This window comes from Suricata suricatta, chromosome 8 (genome assembly GCF_006229205.1).
Source record: "Suricata suricatta isolate VVHF042 chromosome 8, meerkat_22Aug2017_6uvM2_HiC, whole genome shotgun sequence".
NCBI lineage: Eukaryota > Metazoa > Chordata > Mammalia > Carnivora > Herpestidae > Suricata > Suricata suricatta.
In genome coordinates this window covers 32295529-32319035 of record NC_043707.1, presented here as the reverse complement: position 1 = coordinate 32319035, position 23507 = coordinate 32295529, and the positions used below count along the sequence as shown (strand labels likewise).

Below are 23507 nucleotides of genomic sequence, written 5' to 3'. Positions count from 1 at the left end.
AAGTTTTGGACTCAGCACTAAGTTTTCGTTTGCAGAAATATGATTTGTTGTGATTCTGAGAAGATCAACACATTTGCAACTGTCCACATTGGCATCCTGCCTAAATTGCCTGCCTGAAATCTTCCTGCACTGTTGCTTCCTGAGTTTACAACATCCCCTACAATCACTCCTACTGGAGGGAGAAGCCCCATGACTCCACAGCCATTGGGCTAAACCCTAAATATCTAGCTGCATGCCATTATGTGGCATGTGTGGGGGTGGTGGGGAGAGAATTTGCAACAGATTTGAGATATAATTTACATACAGTTCGCCCATGGCAAGGGAAAACTTCCATGATTTTCAGTTGTGCAATTATCACTAAATTTTAGAACATTTTCATCCAAAGAAACCCCATATCCTTTTGCAGTCTTGCCCCATTTCTCCCCACCACCCTCACTCCCAGCCCTAGGCAACAACTAATATGGAAACTTTCCAACTTTCCAACTTTCTCTGGATTTGCCCATCCTGGACGTTCCACACAAATGGGATCCTACAATATGTGGTCCTTAGTGACTGGCTTCTTCCACTTGGCATCATGTTTTCAAGCTTTATCGATGTTGAAGCAGGTGTTATTTCATTTTTATTCCTGAATAGTATGCCATAGTTTGGACAGATCCCATTTTGTTTATTCATCAGTTGATGGACATTTGGGTTGTTTTCACCTTTTGGCTACTATGGATAATGCCACTATGAACATCCATAAACAAGTTTTTGTGTAGATAGGCAAGTTTTATGTTTCTCTTAGGTATGTACCTAGGAAAAGAAGTTCTGGTAGTATGTTTACTCTGTGTTTAACTTTTGAAGAATGGTCAGATTCTTTCCCAAAGCAGTTGTACTATTTTACATTCTCAGTGATATAAGGCCTGCAGTGTCTCCAGATCTTCTCCAACATTTATCATTACCTTTTTTTATCCTAGCCACTTTAGTGGATGGGAGGTAGTATCTCACTGTGGTTTAGAACCGTATTTCCATTATAGCTAATGATGCTAAGCACCTTTTGGTTTTTTTTTTAAGTTTATTTGAGAGAGAGAGAGAGAGAGAGAGAGAGAGAGAGAGAGAACATGTCAGCCCGGAGCCTGATGCAGGGCTTAAACCTATGAACTGTGAGCTCATACCTGAGCCGAAATCAAGAGTCTGCCACTTAACCAGTTGAGTCACCCAGGCACCCCTGCTGAGCATCTTTGATGTGCTTATTGGCCAATTATATATCTTGTTTGGAGAAATGTCTATTCTAGTCCTTGGTCCATTTTAAAATCTAGGCTGTCTTTTTATTGTTGAGTTGTAAGAGTTCTTTATATATTCTGAATACTAGTCCCATCCTTTATCTGATACGTAATTTGCAAATATTTTCACCCATTCTAGGTTGCATTTTCACGTCTCAATAATACCCTCTGAAGCACAAATGTTTTTTAATTTGATGAAGTCCAATGTATGTGTTTTCTTTGGTAGCTTGTATTTTAGGTGTCATATCTAAAAAACTCTTTGCCTAATTTAGTCACAACGATTCCTGCCTATTTTTCCTAGATGAGTTAAGAGTTTTATAGTTGTAGCTCTTACATTTAGGTTGTCAATCCATTTTAATTTTTGTATAAGGTTGGTAGGGGTCCAACTTCATTCTTTTGCATGTGGATATCCAGGTGTCCCAGAACTGCTTTCTGAAAAGACTGCTCTCTCCCCCTTGAATGGTAATAGCATCCTTGTTGAAAATGAATTGGCCTGGGTTTATTTCTGGATTCCCAATTCTATTCCATTACTCTATAGGTCTATCCTTATGTCAGGACCACAATGTCTTGAATACTGTGGCTTTGTAGTAAGCTTTGAAATTGGGAAATGTGAGTCCTCCACCTGTTCTTTTTCAGGATTGTTTTGGTTATTCTGGGTCCTTTATATTTCCATATAAATTTTAAGATCAGCCTGTCAATTTCTGCAAAGAAGTCAGCTGGCATTTTGATAGTGATTGCACTGAATTCTACCTTAACAATATTACGTCTTCTGATCTATGAACATGAATGTCCTTCCAATTATTTAGACCTTTTTTATTTTTTTTAAACGCCCTTTATAGTTTTTTTCTTGTATTTATTTTTTAAAGTCAAAATGAATAAAAATTTTGTTCAGTCTTGAGAATGTCATGATACTTTCTCCCATGTCTAGAAATTGAATACATCTCCAAGTGCTGTAAATCCAGCAATGTGCCTACACAATAGAAGCTGTTTAGGGGTGGAGCACAGGCAAACACCACAAGCAAGGGGCAGGTGACAGGATCTTTACATGCTGGCCATTTATTTTCCCTCAATGAAACAAATATTTTTTGAACATCTAAATTACCTCCACAAGTCTTCTATGGAGGGTTTTATGAAAATGTTCATTATACTGATTACAATATAACTAAACAAATACAATCAACCAATGACTGCTGTTTTAAAGAGAGACATAAATCTGACTTGAATAGTCAAAGCTCACATTTTTTAATTTAAAAAACTGGCTAGCATTTGGGTTTGAATCCTGTCTCCATCATGGGCTAAACCTTTGGCATGTTTTTCAACATCTTGGAGCCTCAGTTTCCTTGCAGGGCTGTTCTGCATGTTAAATAAATTGAGATCATAAGAGACACGAGGTAAACATTGATCTTCTGTGTCCTTTCCCAAAGCACAGTGCTCTTCAAATATGGTGGCCGTATGCATGCTGATGCTGACAGATCTCTTAACTAGGGAGGTTTAGCACTGCCTGACGAGTGGGCCCAGTATGCAGGGGACTTCTCTGCTTGAACTTGCAGGAAGAACCACCAGCGGGCAATCGAGTCCCTGCAGGCCAGCCTGGAGGCAGAGGCCAAGGGTCGGGCAGAGGCACTTCGGCTCAAGAAGAAGATGGAGACGGACCTGAATGAGATGGAAATCCAGCTGGACCATGCCAACAAGAACAACAGTGAACTTGTAAAGACCCTGAAAAGGCTGCAACAGCAAATCAAGGTAGCAATCTGGCACCTAATCACAAAGTAGGGCACCCCCAAGCTCGCAGACTTCCAGGAAGCTAACTTCACACATGTCTGCAGCTTGGAGAAAAGCGTGAAAGTGACAGCATGGGGTGCCTGGCAGTCTAGGGAGGACACATGACGATTGTCTATATGAGAGGCCCCAACCACCAAAGTCTATATCCTGGATCACTGAAAAGAGGGAAGAAAGAAGGAAATCAGAAAGTTGAGCCTGTCTTGGTTTTTAAAATCATTTTGACTTATTACAAGTGAATTCAGGCACAGAAAAATAAAGAACATAGTAAACACTCATATGCCCACCACTCATCTTAAGAAATAAACACAAACAGAGTTGAGTTCTTCCTTTATTGCTGTCATCGGTCTTTAAAGCATCTATAGCTGGATCCATGCATTTAACACACATATTATTGGAGACCAGCCCAGCACAGGAACTGTATTAGGTGCTAGGGGTACAAGAATGAACATAAAACAGGCATTCCTGCAGATCAACAATAAACAAATAAATAAAGTTATAGTATTAAAAATGGTTATAAGTGCTATAGAGAAATAACCAGAAGGGTAAGGGAGATGTGGTTTAGCCAGGGGGGATGTAATGGTCAAGATCATTGAGGAAGGCCTCGGTGAAAAGACCCTGCTGGAAACACCAGGTGCTCTGTCATCAGAAAAGCCTTGACCTTATGGTAACCTCCCACTGGACAAATCCTGGGGACACTTGGGCCCTGACCAGCTAGGCTCAACCAGACTGGGAACTCCCCCAGGGTAGATACCTTCTACTCTCTTCCTCTGTGGCCTCCAACTCCCCAGCCCCGCTCCCTGCTGAGCCCAGACCATACCTGGGCCGCGGAGATGGGCTCAGGCCGGGTCCTCTTGTCCCCCCAGGACTTGCAGGTGCAGATGGACGAGGATGCCCGGCAGCACGAGGAGCTGCGGGAGCAGTACAACCTGCAGGAGCGGCGCCTGAGCCTGCTGCAGACAGAGCTGGAGGAGGTGCGCTCGGGCCTGGAGGGCAGCGAGCGCTCCCGCAAGCTGCTGGAGCAGGAGGTGGTAGAGATCACCGAGCGGCACAACGAGGTCAACGTCCAGGTAGGATGGCGGCTTCCTGGTTGGGGGGGGGGGGGGGGGGGGTCTATGCAGACTCACACCTCACACTTGAGGTGCGGGGGCAGGGCCAGGATGGTGCCCAAACCCTATGGGCTCCCTCAAAAACTCAAAGCCAGATGGTGTCCCCACTTGGGAAATCCTCAGAACTCACCTGCAGAGACTTTTTTTGTTATGACAAAAACCCTGTAACACGAAATATGCCATCTTAGCCACGCTTAGTGCACACACAGTGTGGGAACTACATATACATTGTCGCACAGAGCTTTCAAAGACAGGCTCCCAGACTCTCTCTCCCTTGGAGATTCTGATCCAGAATCTGGTCTGAGGTGGGACTCCAGATATCAAAGCTTTTTAATCTAAATTCCTCAGAAGATTCTGTTGATTTAGCCAATTTTAAGGATCACCATTACCTTCAGTGTAGCTGAGGACAGAACTTCAGAACTAGAAGGGATCTAGAATATTCCAAATTCTAGGGATACCTGGGTGCCTTAGTTGGTTAAGTGCCTGACTCTTAATCTCAGCTCAGGTCTTGATCTTGGGTCATGAGTTCAAGCCCTGAATTAGGCTTCTTGCTGGGTGTGGAGCCTACTTAAAATAAATAAATAAATAAATAAAAACAAAGTCTGACGTTCATTTTACAAATGAAAAACAGTGGCCCAGAGAGTTGAGTGACTTATCCGTGGTCAATGATGGGGACCCCCATCTACTACCAATGGTAACACCAATACTGCTTACAGTGCAATCCTTTGCGAGCACAGCTTAATTCCTACTTAGCATCTCATGTGAATTCACCAAAAGAAAAAAATGTGCATGGGACATACAGGGATCACAACCCCATTTTAGAAATAAGACCCAAGCCTAGAGGTAAAGAATTTATCCACATAGGTAGAAGTACCAGGAGTTGAACCTGGGTTTTCCCAGCTCTGAGTTCAGGATCGTTCTAGACCTGCCTCCCACCCCAGGCCAGAATGATGTTATTCATGGACTCCTTGTGGTACAAGTTCTGCTCTAAAACACAGAGAAAAATGCAGGGAAAGACTCTTACCTCAAGCAGGGGGCCCAGGGCCATTTCCTATTGGGGGCTTGGCCAGTATGAGTTGCTTTTCTTTCCTGGACACAAGAAGGGCTGTGCAGACTTCTGGCGCCTGGCAAGGTCTTCATTTTCTCTTCCAGAACCAAAGCCTCCTGGTGGTCAAGCGCAAGCTGGAGTCAGACGTTCAGCGCATCTCCAATGAGCATGAGGAACTCATCAGTGAGTTCCGCTCTGCCGATGAGAGGGCCAAGAAAGCCATGACTGACGTGAGTGTGCATGCTGCCCAGTGCTGGTGGGAGGGGGCCTGGCCTGGGCTACCTACGGAGGACCAGGCCACCGTCAGCAGGGAAGGCCACCTTCTCCCCTCAAGGGTCACTGTGCAGCACCAGCGCTCTGCCAGTAGGGTTGTGGTCCTTGTTCTGAGGAGTCTGGAGGCCTTTCTGAAAAGCCAAACATATACAAGTAAGACGTAATTACAAGCTATACACGACCATGTGAGAGACCAGAGCGTGAGGCCTGGGGACATGGGTCAAAGGAGATATTGAAAGTGGGCTTTCCTGGGCAGATCTTTTGGCAAAGAGGAGCATTACAGCAGCCTACGGAGAAGCGTGAGTGAAAGCAAGATGGGAGCCATGCCCTGGTGCTCAGGGGCGTATTCGGCAAGACGTGCTGCCAGCGGTCTTGCCCGTCTTTCCCTTTGATGACTCACACGACCTTGAGTGGCAGTTACCATACACCCCACTTTAAAGATGAGGGAATACAGATGCTATTGCCAGGCTCGTTGCACTTGGCTGAAATGCCAGGAGCTCAGGACCATTGCAGGTCTTATTTGGTGTTGGGTCTCGAGAGAACAGACTCATACCCTGCATGTAGATCTCCCATGAATACTTGTAAAATGAATGCAAGAATCAGAGGGTAAAATGACTTGCTGAGGGCCACACAGGGGCTGCACACAGACCTTCAACTTCCTCCTCCAGATCTGCACTTTGCCCAGCCTCTGCACTGTGCCCCTCATGGAGGAGGCAGCAAAGAGTGGCTGGAGAGCCCCAGGCTGGTGAGAGTCTGTGGGACTGGGGGGCCTGGTGGTGAGCGCACGAGCCTGCCTCCTCCCTGTCACTCGGAGAGACACAGGAGCCACCCCCTCCACCAAAACCCAGCAGCACATCATCGAGGGTCTCCTTGTCAACCATGGTCCTCTGGAGATGGGAGGACAAGGTCCCTCATCTCTCAAAAGCATGGAAACCCAGCTCCAGTCCCCGCTCTGCTCCCCTCCCGCAGGCTGCCCGCATGGCTGAGGAGCTCCGGCAAGAGCAGGATCACTGTATGCACCTGGAGAAAATCAAGAAGAACTACGAGATCACCATCAAAGATTTGCAGGCCAAGATGGAGGAGGCTGAGCAGCTGGCTCTGAAAGGAGGGAAGCGCACGATCATGAAACTGGAAGCCAGGGTGAGGGCGACTCCGAGCTGGACCAGGAGGGAGAGGAGGGAGACGGGTTGGGCAGGGGCCTTTTCCCAAAAACACCATGTCTGGTGCTTGATGAGAAACTGGATTATTCAGATGCTAGGAAGGGAAAGGAAAATGAGATGAGACCTGTAATTTATTTGTACATAGGTCTCTCCTCTTCCTTCTCCTCCCGTCACCTTTCCCCCAGAATGTGCCCCCAAGTCGGGCAGTTACCAGGATTCTTCTTCTGTCTCTGTTCCCAGTCTCTGTTTCCAACACTGTTCCTCCTTTACAACTTACTTAAAACCAGACTTGGTCTTTACCCACGGGGTGTCTGAGCTAGAGGGGCCCAGGAGGTTCAGTGACCCTGTCAGGCCCCTGCCTAACCCACCTTCCAGAGAAGGAAATGTGAGGCTCAGGGAAGGGGACCCCTCTGACCACCACAGCAGGCCCATGAGGGGCAGAACCCTCTGACCCTCCCGTCCAGGGCTTGCCTACTCTTCTCTGGGGAAGAAGTGGATGGACAATGCCACATGATGTCCCCACCCAAGGCCACTGAGCTCTCAAGTTCAAAAACCTGCATTCTCACAGCCATGTCCCTCTCTTCCTCCCTCAGATCAAGGAACTAGAGACAGAGCTGGACGGTGAGCAAAAACGGCACGTGGAGACAGTGAAGACGCTGCGGAAGAATGAGCGCCGCCTCAAAGAGCTGGTCTTCCAGACAGAGGAGGACCACAAGACCAACCAGCGCATGCAGGAGCTGGTGGAGAAGCTGCAGAACAAGCTGAAGGTCTACAAGCGGCAGATCGAAGAGGCGGTGGGTGTTCGCCACGTGTCTCTAATGTGCCTTCCCTTCCTAGCCCAGGTCTCGGCACTTGGTTAGCATTAACCACACAGAAGGAATTGAGCCCTGGCCAAAGACAGCCCCTGTGAGCTTCGTAAGTGGACTGGACACCACACACTGGGGACAAGAACACGTAGAAAACGAATACCTGTGTTACCTAAGGCACCCACTGTAAGGTGTGATCTAAAAGCAGGGAAAAGTCTTTGCTACCTTTGTCCTGCTTCCACCGCCCCTGGTGGCCTCTGCCAGGATAACTTCTCTCTCCTGCTCAGACTGTTAAACACAAGACCCTTCCCTTCTTTGGTCCTTCCAAAACAAAGCAGGAACACTGATCTTCTTGGTCTGTTTCACTGGTGAGGATACAGTGCAGAGTGGGATATTTGTCAGGTTAGTAAATGTTAAAATCAAAGTCGAAGGTTAGCAAATGATGGCTTCAAGCCTCAACCCTAGATCACACGTCCACCCACCAGCGCCAGCAGGCCCCCACCCGACCCTGGCGTAGATCCTTGACTCCGTCGTCATTTGCTGCCAGTTCTGGGACTACCGCTCGGAGTCCATCAGCCACCCGCACAACCAGTGCCTTTCCCAAAAGGCTCAATAAAGACTAGGCTTACAATTTGTATGATTCTAACTGAAATAGGACTGTGACTCTATTGGGAAGACAAGGGGATGAGAAATGTATGCTGGGGGCTGGGGAAAAATGCTAAATCCACACCTTTCATAGTGGGGCACCAGTAGCTAAGCCCTAAAACTACAAATTATAGAAGCAGCAACTTAGCACATTTTATTTAGAAATATGGATGTCAAGGCCAAAAAAGAATCAACTAAAAGTATGGAAAGACTGGACTCCCAAGTGTCTGTGTAGAACTGGTAACGATGCACATTTCACCAGGACAAGCCAGGTTTACACCCTATTTTCCACCGTGTCTTTGCCACAGGAGGAGCAGGCCAACCAGACCTTGGCGCGCTACAGAAAGACGGTGCATGAGCTGGATGACGCGGAGGAGCGGGCTGGCATGGCAGAGACCGCCCTGAACAAGCTGCGCACCAGACACCGCGTGGCAGGCAAGGGCATCACCTCTGTGGAGATCATCCAGGTGTCCAAGACAGGCTCCTCCAAAACCCTCTCTGAGGAATGAGGCACGCCATGCTGCAGCCCACAGCCACTAGGTATGGACTCCACTCTCGAAACCCACACTCCAAGCTTATCCTCCCTGCTCCTGCTTTGCTCCTTCCAACTCCTCTGCTTTCCAGTCTGTCAGGTCCTGGTCTCATGCAGCAGCAACTGCAAAGCACCCCGTCCCTTCAGCTGCAACACTTCCCTCTCCTTCTCTGGACCCTCAAAGCCTTCGGGCAAGTGTGCTCCACCTGTGACGCGGGTGCCAGTGGTTATGATGCTTCTCTGTCTGGGTGGAAGCTCCGTGAAGGCAGGCTCCATGTCTGATGCCACTTGACACTAAGTCTGGCAGACAGGTGCCATAGCTTGTTTCACTAGAGAACCACAGGGACATTTGCAAGCTACGGGCAGTGTGTGTTCATCTCTCACATCCCCACAATATCATTATTCCTGAGGATTTCGTCAGTACTGGTTGAATTTAGGTTTCTAACATTAAGGAAATCATAATAACTATTTAATTAATTATGTCCCCCAGGGGGACAATGTAAAAAAAAACCCAGTCCTTTCTTATTTTCTCTAATTCAGAATCAGCTGACAAAAAAGGTATAGGAAGCAAAAAAGGTCAAAATGCTAGTTTTATTATGTTACAATTCTAGATTGAGAATTTAATGGGTGTCCAACCTGGGCATCCTTGTGTTTTACTCCAGAATTAAAGGTATCTGAAGAATTGATCAACCACAGCCCTGCTCCATAAGGACCAACCCTCACTCCAAGGGGACAGATGACCAAAATTCATCAACTCTACAGGCAGATCCAAAAGGAGAGGCCAGATGGGGTTCATCTTGGCTCCTTCTTCCAAACACAGAATAAATCATTCCTCTTCCCATGAGAGGAGCAAGGGAAAGATGAAGAGAAAGGTCAAGAACATGATTCTAGAGCAGTGGTTCCCCCCCAAATGTGGTCCTTCTGCCCAGCAGCATTACCAGCATCACCTGGGAAGTTGTTAGAAAAGCAAATTATTATACTTCAGTTTATAATTACTGAGTAGAAGCTACGGAGGTGGGCCCAGCATCTGTGGTGTCCCTCACCCCTACAGTGATCACATGTATGATCACGTGTGTTAAAACCAACGTTGTAGCAGAAATCTCCCCTTACAGAAACACAGAGCTAGGGAACAGACGTGTTTCCTCCTTTTATCAGAACCAGGCACATGGTAATGTTTTTTGCCATCTTATTTACCCTATGATAAGAAGATATATAAATCTCTCCATTTGCCACGTGAGGAAAATGAGATCAGAGAAGTTCCATGACTTGCTCATGGTCATACAAGCCCTGTGCTATGGAAAGGCAAATGGTCTTTTATTTTAATTACTCTGGAGACTGATAAGGCTGCCCTCTGTTTAGGATTAATCAAGGACTTGGTTTAGGTTGGGAGGGAAGGGGCCTGAAGTTTCAATGTACCAATGGTTCAACCCCCATGGATTATGGGAATTTTCTTCTGGCCTTGTGTTCGAATATCTGGGTGAATCAGCACCACAGTGAGGGTACACTTCCCCACTCACTCACAGCTCTCTCTCAGTTAGAGAGTTATGGGTCAGTTAGAGTTTTAGTCTAAAGTGATAACCCCATTGGCCTTTGAATTCAAGCTGAGCCTTTTCTTACCATTTGCTCAGGGAAGGAACAAAAGATAGTAAACAATCTTTTTCTTAATTCTCTAATTCTTAAGTAATGGTTAGCTCAGGAAGTTAAGGAAACCAGAGGCTTGCCTCTGGACGGGTCCTACAATTAACATATAGCCATCTCCTTTCAGGGCAAAAACCTGAAAGGGGTCCCTTCTGTTGAACTCTCACGTGGGGGGGGTTACTACTCATCACCCAGACTCAGGAGGTATTTCAGTCCTTCCATCTGCAAAGTCTTAGTCTCCAGTATTAGCCATCTCGTAAAACAGATCCTCTGCCCTGGCTTGGTGACTGTTAATTGCTGGGGTTTGCTGGTCCACGTCCAACCGCTCTGTCTCCATATCACAAGGCCATAGTCCTGCCAACAAGCACCCAGAGGTGATGAGGCTCTTTTCTCCCATCTCCCTTGCTGGTCACAGGGCTTGATATGCCCTCAGTAGCCATGAGATGTCATAAGCAAACCAGTACATGGGTCAACCCTGAGCCAAGCCCCCACAAGAGTTTAGTTTTCCAAAGTGGCTTTAATTCAGTCCCACAAATACTGACCAAATTCTGAACAGGGGCTAGGTCTGGACTCTGAGACACAGAGATGAATAATGAGTAAGGAAGAACGCCCTGCCTAGCAGAGCTCGGAATCTGGTGGACAGGTAGAAGCACCCATCACCACAGGGCTGTGAGCAAATATTCTGAGATGCCGTGTTTGCCTCTCACCGGGGAGGATCACAGGGGAGAGTGACTGGTTTAACCTGAGGTGGCTGGGTGGAGCAGCTTCATGGAGGATGTGACCGTAGAAAAGCCTAAGCGGTGCCACTCCATGAGTGGTCCGTATTTGTCACCTGCCCAACACAACAAAAGCACAAAAACTGAAAAGTTTTCAGAAACTTTTATAACAACTGATACTGCCATGACATCCAAATGCATGATCAATGTATTTTATAAAAGTATTAGTTTCTGGTATTAATTAAAATAAATGAGAAAAAACAAAACTTTTTAATGGAAATTAAAAAGAATAGGTAAAACTGATTCCTCGCCAGCTAGAGAAGGAAAGAAGAGAATTCCAGACGGAATTCACATGCCCACAGTGCAGGCTGGATTCATACAAGGAAACAGCATGGCTAGAGAAGAGGAGCTCAGGAGGAGGGGAGAGAAACAGGGTAGGAGACCGAGCTAGAAGCCCTGGCATGCACGAGGCTGTGAAGGGCCCGGCTGGGTGTGAGTGTTCCATAATTTCCATGAGGAAATGTTGCTAATTTTTGAAATCCACGTGTGGGATGTGATGAGCAGTAGCTTTTCTTTCTTGGGAAGACATTTCACAGTGGCAAAAGCCTGCCAGCCCCTCATGAGACACCACAGGCGGGCTCGTGGTGAGCACTCTATCCCAGGGGATGGCACTCCAGCCCTCTCGATGGCCTGTGTAGAGTCCTCAGGCAGAATGAACCAGCCATGACCCAATAATGTCCGTCGTGAGGAAGGGAGGCATCCTGGGGACATTGTCTTTCTATTAAGAAGGAGGCAGTGATGCCAGAACTCCTGGCACTCTGGTCCATAAGGATTTTCTCAACCTCTCTCTCTTTCTTCTTCCAGGGTGATACAGAACTCAACAGCAGACCACTGAGAGGGAAAATATATGAAAGCAGAAAACTGGGTATCCTGAGAATGTTTACTAGGCAAAGGAAAGTAGAAGCCAAAAGAGGTGCTACAGAATAAAGATAGCTGTGGGGGAAAGATTTGAGGGATGTAAATGCCCAGGCATAAGAGGAAGTAAAACTAGTGTGGCTTCTCTGAGGCTGTGTCGAGAAGTGCAAACACTTGGGTAACAGTAACGTGAGTCTGTTTCAGTTGAGATCCTACATGTTCATGTCAAGGACGGAACACGTAATGTCTGTGTGACCTGGCTGTTTTCTTTTAATAATTCCTCATGTGGACAACTGTAATGTCCCAATGCAGTTTAAATAAAAGAAACATAAAAAATAGACTGGAGATTGTTTGTAAGTGAAGAAATTTTATTTTTCTAAGGCTTCCGAACCCAAAGATAATTTTTACACTATGTCAGAATTCTGTTTTATCCCTATATCCTAACTCACAGGCTTATTTCTTTCCTTTTTTTAAAGTTCACTCTTTATTTTTTATATAGTTTATTACCAAGTTGGTTTCCATATAACACCCAGTGCTCTTCCCCACAAGTGCCCCTCTCCATGACCATCACCCCTTACCCCTTCCCTCTTCAGCCCTGTTTGTTCTCAGCATTCAAAAGTCTCTCATGATTTGCCTCACTCACTCTCCCCAACTCTTTTATTTCTATTGGAATCCATGAAAACTATGCAGTCTTGGTGAAAGGGTGTTCAGAGAAAGGAGGACTAACTAGGTCTTGTAAAGCTGAGAAAGCTACAGAATCCCTGAAGGGATGTTAAGATCCATGCAGGCTAACGGCCCATGAGGCCCCCACATGCTCTACCTTGGCATCTGACACGGACAGGTTCTTCCTTAAATCAAGATTTAAGTTCTTCCTTAAATCAAGCTGAGACCTGCCCTCTAGTGGTATCTTTTTTTTTTTTTTTTAACACTGGTTTTGGTATCTAAGACCCAGCCTAACAACCTCAGCTGAAGACAGTTCTCACGTTCTCAGGGTCCCTCCAAGATTTCTCTTCTCCAGGCTGAATATGCCTGGGTCCTTCAACCTCCCCAAGTATGAAAGGGTTTCCGTTGTCACCTTTTAACATTCTCAACCCTGTTCCTCCCCTCCCTTTCCTAGTCTTTGGAGTGCAGGATTGGAGGAGACCAAGGTGATGGCTCCTTGCCAGTGCTCAGCCCTCAGCACCCCTCTCCCCAACTCCCTGGAAATGGCATCTTCCCATCGAGTTTCAGCACCCTGACTTCTCTCCAGTCCCCTGGCACACAGAAACCAGTATTCAGCTGGTAAAGGAAGGGATATTAACATTCCATTGGTGACTCCCTCTCCCTCTTCACACTGGCCCATCTCAGTGCTGGTTCTCTCTAGAGAGCTCTCTCTAGACAGCTCCAGAGGGAACCACTTGGTTCCTCCTGTGCAAATGGATCAAACATGGAGACACTGCCCTCCGGCGGTGGGGTCTCCAATGGCTGTGTGTGAATTTCCAGGGAGACAAATCATAGCACTTTACACAATACATTACACACTGAAAGTCCGATAGAATTACACTTATCGGAATTTTAAGGCTCAAAGGGATATTCAGAGGGTGTCTAGTCCAACTCTCAGTCAATTGGAGATTCCCCTCTATAAAATCCTTGAAAAAAATTTTAACCCAACTTGTACCTGAACCCTTCCAGTGAGAAAAAAAAAAAAAAGGCAGCCCATTGCAGTTTTGACTGACATTCATGGTTCAGAATAATATTGAACCAAAATGTCTCCTGTATTTTGCCCTAATTTTGATCTACTCTTCACCTCTGTAATTACATGAAGTTAGTTCTTATACTTTGAAGTCAGATAAATATGGTTTCCATTTTCTTAGTAGTGAGACCATGCACAACTTAACCTATCTCACCTCCTGCTTTCTCAACTATTAAATGAGGAATAACAGTAGTATCTGCCTCTTAGGAATGTGAAGTTTAAACAAGATAACCTGGCACAGAGCCTATTATGCATAACACTTAGACACTTGCCAAGTTTCTTCCAGCATTCTTTAGGATTTAACACTCAATCTCCGGAGAGAGGCCAGGCCTGGCCTATCAGTCCAGCAGCTTACAGCAACAAGCCTTTTGCTGGAGAAATGCAAGGGGAATTCCACAAAGTTGTAAGACCTTGTTATTGTTTCCTGGTGGATAGTCTACTGGTGGTCTCCCCCACCCTCCGCTGGAGAATTCCAGAGCAGCTCCTCACTTCCCCGGGGGAAGGGCAGGGGAGACAGAGGAAACAGATGTAGACAGGCTTCGTGACTTGCCCAAGACCATTCAGTTAATGGCAGAGCTAAACATTCTTTGTTGAGTAGAATGAGGGAAGGTCTTTGACCCAGTATTTATGAGAAAATGGACTTCACTTTGCCACACATGCTGTTTTTGTAATTTCAGAATGGCGTGAAGGCCTAAAAGGATATAATCTATGGCTTTGCAGAATAGTAACATTAATTAGAATCCATGATGACAAAAATAAGGGCACTGCCACCAGGTATTGCAGAGTAAATGGAAAAATGACTATTCAAATGGTTTTGCTAAATGTTTTAGGCTAGCTTTCAAGGCTGTTAAATTCTGTATCACTGATTATATGAACTGTTTTTTCTTATTTCTGTATTTGTTTTTTGAGAGAGAAAGAGAGAGAATGAGTGGGGGAGAGGGACAGAGGGGGTGGCTGGAGGGAAAGGGAAAGAGAGAGAGAATCTTAAGCAGGCTCCAAGCTTAGCGTGGAGCCGGACATGAGGCTCAGTCCCACTACCCTGGGATGATGACCTGAGCTGAAATCAAGTGTCGACCACTCAACCAACTGATCCACCCAGCAGTCATTCTTATTTTCTGTATTTTTAATACTCTGCCATCTGGGGCCTCTCTGACCAAGGAGACACAGCCTCTCCCAGGGCTAGTCAGTCTTATAGATAGCAAAATGACTTTCCTACAGACTAACCAATCCAGAGCCCATGCTCCAAACCGCCTCCTCTGCCTAGCTCTCATATTCTAGGAGGCAATATTCCTCTGCCTTCATCATCCCAGGGCCTGATACCAGACAACTAGGAACAGCTCCTACATTACAGAACCCAATGACATTATTCAAAGTAGCCAATCATAAACCTGCTCACCTTGCCTCACCCATTCCTTCCCATGAAACCACAATAAAGATTTGTGTGCACGCATTCCCTCCTGGCCTACCCTGGGGTTTCCCACATGGCTCGAGTGGCATGACGTGCCATGCTTCTGCTTCTAGGGATGGGTCTGTGAGTATAGAAACTTCCCTCATGACAATCATTTCCATATCTGTATGTCTTACCATATCCCATTAAAACAAATCCCAGGTACATTTAAAAACACCGATCATATGGGGTGCCTGGGTGGCTCAGGCAATTAAGCATCTGACTTTGGCTCAGGTCATGATCTCACGGTTTGTGGGTTCAAGCCCCGTGTTGGGCTCTGTGCTGACAGCTAGCCCAGAGCCTGGAGCCTGCCTTTAGATTCTGTATCTCCCTCTCTCTCTGGCCCTCCCCTGCTTGCGCTGTCTCTCTCTGTCTCTCAAAAATAAATAAAAAACACAAAATAAAAAACACAAAAAAAACCCTCACTGATTATCTTCTCCCTCCTCTCACATGTGAACCAATCCTGGGTCCCTGTAGGGAAGGCAGCAGGCCTGGGTCTTCCCAAGGAACACACCTTTGGGTGCTTCCAGAAATCATAAAATCGCCACAAAGGCCCCTTGACCCTTCCAGTCATAAGCTACAAGGAACTGGGCCTGGAGATCTGTTGTGAAAAGGCCAACCTCGAGTTCCAGTAAAACCCCAAGACTGGAAGGAAACCTGTTCGCTATTATAAGGGACTATTCTTCCTTCTACTTCCTGAACCCTGGCTTAGACTACTGAAAACTGTACCCTGCAGCTTTGGAGCACTGATTCCATAAAGCTTTTCTCTGCACACATTGAAAAAAAAATTTAAATATAGGCAGCAAAATAATAACCAGGCATTTAGACCAAGGGGGAAAGTGTATTATAGGAGTTTAGCAATTAGAAAGGCTACTATGGGGTTAGGTACAGGAGATGCACCCAGCCCAGCCTTAGAAGATAAAGGAAGGCATTCTAGAGGAAATCATGTCCTTGCCCAAGCCTAAGGATGAGCAGGAATTAAACACAAAGGGGAGGCAGAGCATGTGGAATGGAAGGTGGGTGTGGGGAAGACCAGCTAAGAGTGTGCCTGGTGGCAGGTAGCAGCACATGAGCAACAGTGGCACAAGCAATAGAGACATTTAGTGACCTTCCACAGCAGCCCCTTGCAGTCCCAGACGGTTTTGGAATGAGGTCTCCACCTTTCCACACTACTTTACTCTTGGGTCTATTAAGACAGTTGCCACAGCTCTAATCAACCTACCGTCCAACAACCATGTTTAAGACAGGAAAAAAAGAAAGACTTCTGCACCATCCTTTTTATCAGGGACCTTATCTGTTCCCAGAAGGTTCCTAGGAGACTTCTTGAGTCCACTGGCAGAAATGGCTCAGACGCCCATCCCTAAGCCAATTAGCAGCAAGTGGCAATGGGGCTGCCACGTAAGGCACAACCAACTGTGGCTCATTCCCAGGACTAGGGAAGTGCCTGGCTTCCCTGAGAACTACCTGAACAAAAGTAGTGATGCCAAGAGGGAAAGGTGACGTGTGGAGAGCGACAGTGTCTGCCACACAGAGGACATGGAGAAGGACGAAGGTGACAGCGTATGGGAGACCTTGACAACTTGTTATGGCGTATGGACTTTATTGGGGGGGGCAAGAGAGGTTTGTCATAATTCAATTCAGATTATGCATTTTGGACAAGGACTACTAACAAGCAAAGTTGTGTCCTACCCACAGCATCACACCAGAAGATACATGATGTCAATTTGTGTCACTATTTGTGATGTTAAGTTTGATCACCTGATGAAGGTGGTGTCCACCCCAACTGAAGAACATTCTATAAAATAACTGGTGTTATTAAGACTGTCAATGTTGTGGAAGGCAAAAATACTAATAATAATAAATAAAGGCTAATGAGATGTTTCATATTTGACTACAGAAATATGACAATTAAATGCAACAAATGATCTTGGATTGGCTCTGGCATCAAGGAAAAGAAACTGAGGAGCGTCTGGTTGGTTCAGCGGAGCATGTGACTCTTGATCTCAGGATTGTGGGTTTGAGCCCCCATATTGGGTATAGAGATTACTTAATTATACAAAAAAAGAAATTGCTAGAAAGGACATTATTGGTGAAATTTGAATATGAACTTATAACAAACTTAAAATTATGTATCATATAATTTAAGTTTTATAATTAACATGCTACTCATTTTGATAGTAAATAATAATATTAAATTAATGTTAAATATCCTGAATGTGACTGTTGTGCTATGGTTACATAAGACAAGGTCCTTATTTTTCAAGATAAATGCTGAAGTATTTAGGGCTCTTTAAGAGTCATGATGTCTGTGACTTACAAATAATTCAACAAATAATAATAACCACTGTTATTAAAACTTACATATATATATATGACAGAGAAAGCAAATGTAACAAAATGCTAACATTTGGTGAATCTAAGTAAACAAGAATTTTAATATTAATTATTTTAGTCTTCAATCTTTCTGTAGGTTTGAAAGTTTTTGCAGGGGGTGGGGGAGGAAATACAGATGTGGCTGATGTGATATGACTTAGCAGCTTACTGGGAGCCAGTAATCAATCTGTGGTAGATATTGACACATTGAAGCAAGAAGTAAAAAGAAGAATAGAATCTGAGCTGGGGAGAGGAGGAGAAATAACAGTTTCTATATATTTTGAACTGAAATGGGAGCTGATGGATATCAGATGGAGGAACTCAGTGGCCCTCAGAACTCTCAGAAGTCAGCAACCTCTGCTTGGTGGTTGAAGCTGGTGAGCCTGTGCAAGATCACTGAGGGAGTGTATGCAGAGGGAGGCAGAGACTTGAATTCATCAGTGGTTGAAGCTTCTACCCAGAGGTAGGAACCAAACAAGAACAGTTATGCTTGTAAGCAAACCAGCGATTTCATTTAGTGCTCTTACAAAAATAATTATCAGACTTGCAACTCTCCACCACTTTAAATTTGTTCCTGAAAAGCCAAATTTAAATGTGTTGGTTAGCTCCCTCCAGGTGCGGAATTACTCAACTTTTCACCAACGTCTTCATTTGGGAGTTTGACAAAATAAGACACCCACAAGTATATCTGGGATATAAGCACAGAAAAGCAAAGGCATGCTATATACTACAATTAGAACTACCGTCATACAGGTTAATCCATATCTGAAAATGATTCTAAGATCAAAGGAGACTATATTAGATTGTTTCAAGTGAGAAAATAATGCATGCACTGTCTGCCAAAAAACTCCAACCAGTTTCTCTAAATATCACTAAAACCCTCTTAAACACCCATAAGACAATTCTCCAAACATTTCCACATAATATAAACATTTTATATATTTTTATGTATCACTACCTAATTATTTAATACTTAATGAACTCCATAGTGATTTGCCAGCAGTATGCAATGATATGCACTATATTAGATGAAAATTAAATATTCCCTTTAACCTGCAACAAACATGCACTGCAAAGCAAATAACAATGTGATAACGTGTTAAAGATATATAATTAGGGGCGTGTGGGTGGCTCAGTCGGTTAGACATCTGACTTCGGCTCAGGTCATGAGCTCACGGTTCATGGGCTTGAGCACCGAGTCGGGCTGTCAGTTGTCAGTGCAGAGCCTGCTTTGGATCCTCTGTCTCCCTCCCTCTCTGCCCCTACTCCACTCATGCTCTGTCTCTATCTCTCAAAAATAAAGAAACATTAAAAATTAAAACAAAAAAACAAAGATATATAAATAACGCACTAGAATTTAGCAAAATAAAATAGAGCAATTTTTTAAAAAAATTTTAATGTTTTATTTTGTTTTTGAGAGTGAAAACCTAAGTGGGGGAGGGGCAGAGAGAGAGGGGGACAGAGGATCCAAAGAGGACTCTGAGTTGACAGGCTGACAGCAGTGAGCCATATGCAGGGCTTGAACTCACAAACTGCGAGATCATGACCTGAGCTGAAGTCGGACGTTCAACCAACTGAGCCACCCAGGTACACTCAAAATAGAGCAACTAAAAAAAATAATTACTTATCAAATGATTCTGGTAATGGAGGACTAGGGTGACAGACAACTCTCCCACTAATGAGCACAGAAAGGTGGACAAAATACAAAACATCTACTCAAAGATAAGAGTTAATCAGGTAGTAACCAGGTCGATATCCAAGAGACGAGAGCACATCAGAGAGTAAGTCTAGCATTTTAGAACTGCTTCACCCCAAGGATATTTGTTGATTCCAAACCAGGTGGCTGAGAGCACAAGCAGTCATACTACAGAGACAAAAGATGGAGTCTAGGTCCCTCCAAGGACAAAGATCCTGGTAAACATCTACGATACTGGGGAGGGTTCTCCAGAAAAACAAAACCAATAGGAGAAAGACAGAAAGACAGGAGCACCTGGGAGGCTCAGTTGGTTAACCACCTGACTTGATTTTGGCTCAGGTTATGATCTCACTGTTCACAGAGCTCACAGAATTGGAGCTCTGTGTCAGGGCTGCACTAGCAGCACAGAGCCTGCTTGGGATCTTCTGTCTCTCCTCTCTCTCTCTGCCTCTCTCTCTCTCAAAATAAATAAGTAAATTTAAAAAATGAAGAAAGACAGGAAAAAAGAAAGGAGAAAAAAAAAGACATACAAGCAGATAGATACAGAAATAGATATACTGTCATACAGGTAGACAGACATAAAAGGACTTAATAAAAGGAATTGGCTTATATGATTATGGAGACTAGCAAGCAAAGAATCTGCAGGGCTGATATTCCTGTTCAAGTTTGAAGGCAAAAAGCTGTTGTACAACCAGAGAGAGCCAATGTTCCAGATCAAAGGCTGTCAGGGGGCAAGAATTCTCTCTTACTTGGGGGAGGTCAGCCTTTTCTGTTCTATTGGGTAGTAAACAGATGCATTATTGGATGATACCCACCCACATTATGGAGGGCAAACTGCGTTAGTCAGTCTACCAGTCAAAAGGTCAATCTCATCCAAAAACATCTTCACAGAAACACCCACAATAATATTTGACCAAATATCTGCGCATCCTGTGGCTCAGTCAAGTTGGCAAATAAAGCTAGCTGTCATATCTGTGCTTTGGGATAGGATTCTAGGAGGAAGGGTGAATTAGAAGATGAACATTCTTCCCAGGACTAAAGTCCAGCTTTGAGTCATCTGGATGACCCAGAAAAATCTCAAATCCTAAAATTAGATTACGGTGATTCCAGAAAGGGGCACCTGGGCCTCAGGTGGTTAAGTGTCCAGCATCCAACCCTTGATTTTGGCTCAGCTCACATCAGGCTCTGTGGAGCACACTTGGGAATTCTCTCTCCTTCTCTCTCTCTGCCCCTCCCTCACTTGCTTGTTCGTTCTCTCTCTCAAAATAAATAAATAAACTTAAAAAAAAAAAGGTGATCCCAGATTGTCAACATCCTCAGGTACTTGGTAAAATTAAAATGAAAATCTTATCTGGGAAAAGATAAAATCATTTTAGGTCTCACACTATTCCCACATAATTTAAATTTGGTTATACCTGATGACCATATATATAGGAGGACAAGAACATAAATGAGAACCAGTCAAAACACTATGTTGGTAAAAGAAACAATCCCACAGGAACTTCAGAAAATGGCAAATAAATGATACCACAGAATTAAAAATATATGACAAGAATAGCATATAATTATGGAAAAGAATAAAAATGGAGTTAAGGTCATCTAAGACCTTTGCCTTATCCAGGAAGAGAAAGTACTAATCAGTGGTATTCTCTATAGGACAAAAGATCTGATCTGCAGCCTTTGCTACTTCCTAAGGTGTAAATGTTCCCACCATGGCCAACTTCAAGCTACCAACAAGAGGTGAGTGAACATGAATTTGGCAAGAGAGGCACAAGACACTCTCCTGAGCCAGTGTTAGCCCGTTCCAGCACACCTCTAAATTAGTTCTTGAAGATGTAGTAATATAGGGCCACATAGGGGGCTCAGTTGGTTAAGCGTCTGATTTCAGCTCAGGTCATGATCTCAGGGTTTGTGAGTTCAAGTCCATCGGGCTCTGTGCTGACAGCTCAGAGCCTGGAGCCCACTTCAGGTTCTGTGTCTCCCTCTCTGCCTCTCCCCAGCTCACATTCTGTCTCTCTCTCTCAAGAATAAATAAAACATTAAAAAAAAGAAAAAAGAAAAAGAAAATGAAGTTATAAAAAACAATCAGAGTTGGGGAGTGAGAGGAATGCAAAACTTGAGAGACTATTGAATGCTGAGAATGAACTGAGGGTTGAGGGGGAAGGGGGAGGGGGGAAAAGAGGTGGTGGTGATGGTGGAGGGCACTTAAGGGGAAGAGCACTGGGTGTTGTATGGAAAACAATTTGACAATAAAATATTATGGAAAAAAAAATCAATACAAATGAAGGCAAGAAAGGAGAGAGGAAAAACACCAGAAAAGGCAGAACAAAAATAAAACATATAACTAGATGGTTGAGTTAAACTCTACTATATTAGTGATTACTATAAGTGTAAATGGGTGGCTACTGCAGTTAAAATATAAATATACTACAATAATAAATTGCAACTATGTTTTGAGCAACGCATCTAAAAACATAAGGTAAGAGAAAACTTTAAAGTTAAAAGAGAAAAAAGATACACTAGGCAAATGCTAACCCCCCAAAAAACTGGTATGGCTACATTAATATCAGAGAAGTAAATATTAAGAGCAAAATTATTATTAGAAAGGAATATTTCAGAACACTTGCCTGGCTTAGTTGGTAGCCCATGGGACTCTTGATCTCAGGTTGAGCTCAAGCCCATGTTGAGTGTAGAGCTTACTTTAAAAAAAAAGGAATATTTCATAATGATAAAATGTCCAATTCATAAGACATAACAATTCTGTAACATGGAGGCACCTATGATATAGCCTCAAAATACACAAAGAAGAAAATAACAGACAGTAGAAACAGATAACTACATGATCACTTGGGAGATATTAACCCACCTTTCTCAGTAATCAAAAGAATAGGCAAGCAACAACAAATTAGTAATTAAGCTGGAAATTATGCAATTAAGGCAGAAATCAATGACAAAAATATAAAACTTCCAAGTTTAGAAATTAAGAAATGCCAACTGTATAAAACTTTCTGAAAGTTAAAGACAAAGAATACTTCTGAACCATTTTATGAAGCCACAATTACTCTAATAACTAGAAAAAAAATGTTAAGAAAAGTAAACTGCAAAACTATATCCTTCATAAGCCATGATTTTAATTGCTAAATTATTTTTTAAGTAATTGTTTTGGCTTTGTTATTACTTTTCAAAAATTTTTATTTCATTTTAATGAGAGAGAGAATCTCAAGCAGGCTCATACTCATTAATGGAGCCTCAAGTGGGGCTTGATCCCACAACCTTGGGATCATGACTTGAGATGAAATCAAGAGTTGGATACTCAACCAACTGAGCCATCCAGGCACCCCATACTTTGTTATTACTTTTTGTAGTATGGCTCTGAGCAAGTTGCTTCTTGCTGCTAAAGATTTAATTTTTTTAATTTTTGCTTTTTATGTAATCTCCACCCCCAAAGTGGGGCTTGAACTCAAGATCCCAAGAGCAAGTCACAAGTTCTACCAACGGAGCCAGCCAGATGCCCCTTAAGAAATTGCTAATTTCTTAAGGAAATTTTAGCAACTGAGTGCAATAACGTATAAAAATAATAATACACCAAGACGAAGTAGGACGGGGTGCCTGGGTGGCCCAGTCGGTTAAGCTTCCAACTGGTCATGATCTCATGGTTCATGTGTTTGAGCCTCACATATGGCTCTGTGCTGATGGTGGGGGGCCTGCTTGGGATTCTCACTCTCTGCCCCTCCCCCACTTGCATGCACACATACATGGTCTCTCTTTCTCTTAAAATAAACTTAAAAAGAAAAAAAAAAGAGCTAAGTAGGACTTTTCCTAACAATGCATGTTTAGTTTAACAGTCTAAAATCAATGTATAAAACTTCTGTTAACAAAATAAGAGAGGGGCACCTGGGTGGCTTAGTGGGTTAAGCATCCGACTTCAGCTCAGGTCATGATCTCACGGTTCATGGGTTTGAGTCCCACATTGGGCAGAGCCTGCAGCCTGCTTCAGATTCTGTGTCTGCTTCTCTCTCTGCCCCTCCCTGCTCTTGCTCTGTTTCTCTATCTCAATAATAAATAAAAACATTAAATTTTTTTAAAAATAGGAGAAAATCTATATAACCTTCAATTAGGCAAAGATTTCTTAGACATGACTTCCTCAAAATTAAGAACTTCTGCTCTTTGAAAGATATTAAGATAATAAATGAAGAGAAGCCACAGACTGGAAGAAAACAATTGCAAAATAATAACTTGTGACAATCAACTTGGTACAATATGTTCAAATAATAACTGCCACAATTTATTGAGTGCTTTTAATATGCCAAGAACTGACAAGCATTTTTTAAATGTTTGTTTACTTTTGAGAGAGAGAGCATGAGCAGGGGAGGGGC

At 43.9% G+C, this 23507-nt stretch overlaps 1 protein-coding gene across 1 annotated transcript in view; it reads left to right on the top strand.

Annotated features, from left to right (window-relative positions):
- Positions 1-12213, top strand: part of LOC115298402 (myosin-16) — a 65580-nt gene extending 53367 nt beyond the window's left edge. The window contains exons 38-44 of the mRNA XM_029947156.1: positions 2813-3005; positions 3908-4111; positions 5303-5428; positions 6441-6611; positions 7225-7425; positions 8391-8622; positions 11833-12213. Coding sequence (XP_029803016.1) covers positions 2813-3005; positions 3908-4111; positions 5303-5428; positions 6441-6611; positions 7225-7425; positions 8391-8591 — 1096 coding nt within the window. The 3' untranslated portion in view covers positions 8592-8622; positions 11833-12213. The remainder of the gene's footprint in view (positions 1-2812; positions 3006-3907; positions 4112-5302; positions 5429-6440; positions 6612-7224; positions 7426-8390; positions 8623-11832) is intronic.
- The last annotated feature ends 11294 nt before the right edge of the window (positions 12214-23507 follow it).